We start from the raw sequence: 5,000 nt of genomic DNA on the forward strand, positions 1-5,000 counted from the left end.
TTCGCCCAATGTACCTGTCATTATTAGCCAAGTATCACCTCTCAGTTGAATATTCCTTCTTAGTTAAAGATTTGTTTCTTTGCTTTGCAGATTGTGGATTTTCATCGACTCCATCTTGTCCCCCTACTCAGCCTGTTCCAAAAGCAAGAGGGAGCCACATGAACAAGATACAGTGCAGGGGCGTCTCAGGAGCCATGGCAACAGTGGCATCAACAAAAGCCCCCTCGTCAGGGCACTCGGTGGCCCCCGTGCCGTGAAGGGGTTCCACGGACACACCATGGGTGAGACGATCCTCCGAGGTGCCAGAAACGAAGAAAGCGACATGGATGAGAAAGCGAGCTTAGAGGCAACGTCGAAAGAACACCAGAGACCAGCAGAAATGCTTGACCCTGTTTTGAGGAATGGGCAGGTGTCGGTAGGTCCTCCCTCCCTGCAGGAACTGAGAGCAATTGTCAAGGTTCCTCCAGCGTCCACCATTGTGATTCCACCGCAGTTGATGGCCCCAGCATTAGCACAGGGCCTCCTTCAGAAGGCTCCTGTTGCTAGGAATCAAGCTACATCTGTAGGTGGAAGTGGCCTGAGTGATGGCAGCAGGGTTGTTACATGTGCTCCAAGAATTATGTCTGCAATCCTACAAACAAACCACCATGGACCTGCAATACTTTCTGCACCAACAGCTCAATCTCAGATCATTCAGGCTCCTAAAGCACTTCCTGCTGTCACCAAAGAAGTTAAGTCATCTGTGCTTATTCCAAGGGATGAAGCAATGTCTCTCATTATCCAGAGAGATCAGCTATCATCTGTGGTTACTACAGAGGAATCAGGGTCTGTGATACTAAAGAGTAGCCAGCCAGCTTCTGTGATTATCCAAGGGGATCAGGTACCTTCTATGGTGTCCCTAAGGGACCAAGCACCGTCTGTGATTGTTCAAGGGGATCCACTACCCCTAGTTACCCAGAGAATAAAGGCAGCTTGTCCAGTTGTGCAGAGAAACATGGCAGCTATGGTAGTGCCTGAGACACTCAAAGGGTTCTGTGGAGTTCCCCGGAATCAGAATCCCTCCTCACTAGTTGGACAGAAACACCAGACAACTGTGATGGTTGCACAGTGCCCTAAAGTGACCCCAACCAGCTCCATCATGCCTTTATCCCAGCCCATACCTCAACCGCAAACCCAATTTGAATCTCGATATCAGCCAGTTGTTCAATCCCAGAGTCCAACAAAAGTGCAACCTCAAAGAGAATCACAGCCTGAGATTAAGATTAAATCACCTGCAAAACCTCAGTCTTTGGTTCAGACACAAATACAACCACAGTCACAACCTGTAATACAATCCCAGTCTCAGGGACAGTCTTTACCTCAAACCCATCCAAAAATCATAATCAAATTAGAGCCCAAGGCCTATTCTGAGGCTCGGTTTCAATCCCGGTCACAAACCCAACTAGAACCCAAACCCAATTACCATATACAAAGCAATTCCCAACTTCAGGTGCAGCTACAGACCCAAACCTCCGCTCCATCACAATCCCAGACCCATCCCCCGTCCAAACTCTCATCCAAAGACAAACTCAAGTCAAAGTCTCAGCCAAAGGACATACCTCAAAGTCGTCCCTGGTCTCCAACTCAGTCCAGTACCAAGATTGAGGATACACATCCTCCTCCTCAAGCAAACAACACTGCATCACTTTCCCAAACAGTTTCCCAGAAGCCATTGTGTGTGAAGGAAGCACAGAGGCAGAATAGAAGCCTGATAGAAAGTGTCGAGGCCCATTGCCATGTCATTCATAGTACAGTCAATGCGGTTTTAGACACTGAACCAGAGCTGAAGGAAAAGTGTCCCATTGGACATGGAGGCCCTGTACCTGACAGCATACCCTGCAATGGAGTACCCAAATCAAAGGAGACGGGGGTAGTGATGGGTCCAAAGTCTAAACAGGGCTCTGGAAAAAGAACCTCCCAGAGTAAAAAATGGCCTTACATTGGTGTTTTATCCAAGGAAACGGAAAAATTAAACAAGGAATCCATTCGGGGTGTGAAGAGAAAACTTGTGCAAGTGGCTCATGAAGTAGGTGGGGAGACTGTTTATTTGGGTGTGCCAATGATAAAACTGAACCGTCTTTGTGGGAGGGACCTTAGGAAATTCAGGGACATTGAGAACTTGGGAATAAGTATAGAGTCAGCAAGATCAGTGCGAAAGGAGCTAAACCGCTACCAAAAGAATATGAGACGGAGACAACTTAAAAAACTGAGGAAACTGGGCCTGTGTCCTATGGCTAAGAGGAGAAAATTACCCTCAGAAGACTTTGCTAGAAGACAGGACCTAGAGATTGAGGAGAGTGTAGAAACTAAAAAAGTGAGGGAGCCTTTAAGTGAGGACATATTGCACGAGTATCCTAAACCTGCTAAGAAGAGGAAACATAATGAGATGTCCACAGTCGGAGGGGCGGTCCCTAGTCCTCCAAATGGCACCATCAAAGGTAGGATTCATTTGATTGTTCGTCTTATTTCTTGACTCTTTATTTTCTAGTCCAAGTGCAACAGGTAAGTTTGTACAAGCAAATTCAAGATTATCAGAATTCTAAACAGGTTTGGTGTCTATTGTGCTTGCAGATGTAAATCATTAAAGTTTGTGAGTAAATAAGACATAAAGTTTTAGGTGTAATCAGTATTTTTCAAGTGCTTGCTGAATTGTTTCCTATGTTATATCTTGAATTTGGCATTGAATAAATGTGAATAGAATTATGAAACCTTCTTAATACACATTGATAGTATTTGTATTTATACTGTGGAATGTCTTAGCAAATATATGTTTTTTTTTCTGTCACCATGTGCAAAGTAACTGCAGATGACTTCATTGTTCAAATAGATGTTTATTGTACAGTTTGGAATGATAAACAGGAGACCTCTAAAGCATAATGATTATGCAAAATTTCCATTTCACAGAAGATCCTTACAATACAGACTGAGTTCCCTATATCACAGAAAACGTGGTATACTAGAGTGAAAATTAATAATTAGAAATACGTAACCCAATTAAAAGAACATGTATCGCTCATCAAAGAAAAGCGTATCCTATTTCGAAGACACTGCACCATTCATAATGAAACGTAACGTAATACCATGCAAAAAGTATATCCAAATTCAAAGCAATCAAGAATACCATTCAGAATATTTCCTGAAGGTTAGATAGTTTTTTTCACCTTGGAATATTGCTGACGATTTTATCCAAATCAAGAAAAGTTAACTCAAGCATTTCATCATTAATAGGATCTCATTTTAACTTATGCGGATTCAGGAAACTCGATGCATGATTTGAATGCAGGAATCGATTGTGAGAATTATACAATATGGTATATAATCATTAGAATTTATAGAAAAGAGAATTACTCATAGTCCACCATGTAACGAGGCCAAGGCAACAGATGCACTAGAACTGATTTGAAGAATATTTATCTAGCTATCTGGTATTAATGTAGAATCGATTCGGCCTGACGCAAAGCCACAACCAAAGGACTGCCGTGTCGTGATATATTTACACATTTCTACGGAAGTTGAGATATTGATCGGGTTTTTATCCTTTTTTTTCAGTTGGTGCTCTGAATAGTCTTCTAGGATGTGTGTGGTTGTTAAATACCAATTTGTATTGGCGTGTGTGTGTGTATGTATGTATGTGTTTGTGTTTCTTAATATTGTATTACCATGATTAGAATTATTATTTTCATCATTATCACTGTTATCATTTGTACGTTATTACCGTTTATCCATCATTGCCCTAACCATTTCATTCAATCCTTGTTGTCTGCACTTTCCCCAGTCTGATGTTTCTCGTCCCTCAAATGCAACATTAATGAAGTCTAAAAATAGATTATCTAAGTTGTCTACCAGGTAATGTGTGGTCTGAAATATGCACACGCCTCGTATGTAGGAAATATGTACATGGCTCATTGCAGATTGTATAGCTAAGGCAAGGAAAGAAGGGTGAAGCTACATGTGTTCTAGATAAAGAGTTCCTTAGTGGTCCTTAAGGGCAAATTTGGTAGAGCATTTGGTTGATTGGTTGTTTTTTGGAGGATTTGATAGAAGTTTCTCTCTCTATATATATATATATATATTTCTCCCTCTTTCCCCCTTCCCCTACCACACTTGATAGCCTATGTGGAATCCAAAGCCATCACGCCGATAGTATCTGTGGAATTCAAAGCTACAACGCTGATAGATTTTGTGGAATTCAAAGCCACCATACTGAGAGCCCTTGTGGAATTCAAAGCCGTGCTGATAGCCCATGTGGAATTCAAAGCCACCATGCTGATAGCCCTTGTGGAATTCAAAGCCACCACACTTGAGAGCCTTTGTGGAATGCAAATTCAGCATGCTTGATAGTTTTTGTGGAATTCGAATCTACCACGCTTGATAACCTTAGTAGAATTCAAAGCCACCAAGCTTATAGCCTTTGTGGAATTCGAAGCCACCATTGATATTAGACCTCTCGCTACTCTACTCCTCATGTAAGTGTTGACGTTTGGAGTTTGTCATCGCCGAAAGCAAATCTGAATTACCGGTTGTCTATTGGTAAATTTGCGGAAAAGTAATTCGGTGTTTCGTTAAAAAAATTATTGAATTTAGTGTCATCTTCTGTCGTTCGATCAGCTACTTAACCTTGATTTCATCTTGAGAAATTGAGTATTTTTTATTTATCAATTTCATTACTTCAGTAATTGTGAGTAATTATTTTAGTTCTTTGGCGTCTCTCTTCTTGTTTCTATCCAATTAAAGATCCTTCGTTTGTCTAATCAATGAATCCCCTCTCACCTCCACTCAAAATCTGTTTTTTTTTTCTCTCTCTCTCTTTCTCTTACTCTTATTCTCTCTCTCTCTCTCTCTCTTTCTCTTACTCTTATTCTCTCTCTCACACACACACACACACACACACACACACACACACACACACACACACACACACACACACACACACACACACACACACACACAGTCTCTCTCTC

At 41.6% G+C, this 5,000-nt stretch overlaps 1 protein-coding gene across 3 annotated transcripts in view; it reads left to right on the plus strand.

The window, feature by feature from the left end:
- The window catches only part of LOC122255893 (uncharacterized), a 226,876-nt gene that overhangs the window by 103,801 nt on the left and 118,075 nt on the right, over positions 1–5,000 (plus strand). For all 3 annotated transcript variants that reach the window (XM_086534097.1, XM_086534099.1, XM_086534098.1), the window contains one exon: positions 91–2,477. In XM_086534097.1, coding sequence (XP_086390223.1) covers positions 278–2,477 — 2,200 coding nt within the window. In that variant the 5' untranslated portion in view covers positions 91–277. The remainder of the gene's footprint in view (positions 1–90; positions 2,478–5,000) is intronic.

The sequence above is a fragment of the Penaeus japonicus genome, unplaced genomic scaffold, assembly GCF_977035675.1.
Source record: "Penaeus japonicus unplaced genomic scaffold, GWHDUDI00000001_assembly GWHDUDI00000040, whole genome shotgun sequence".
NCBI classification, from domain to species: domain Eukaryota; kingdom Metazoa; phylum Arthropoda; class Malacostraca; order Decapoda; family Penaeidae; genus Penaeus; species Penaeus japonicus.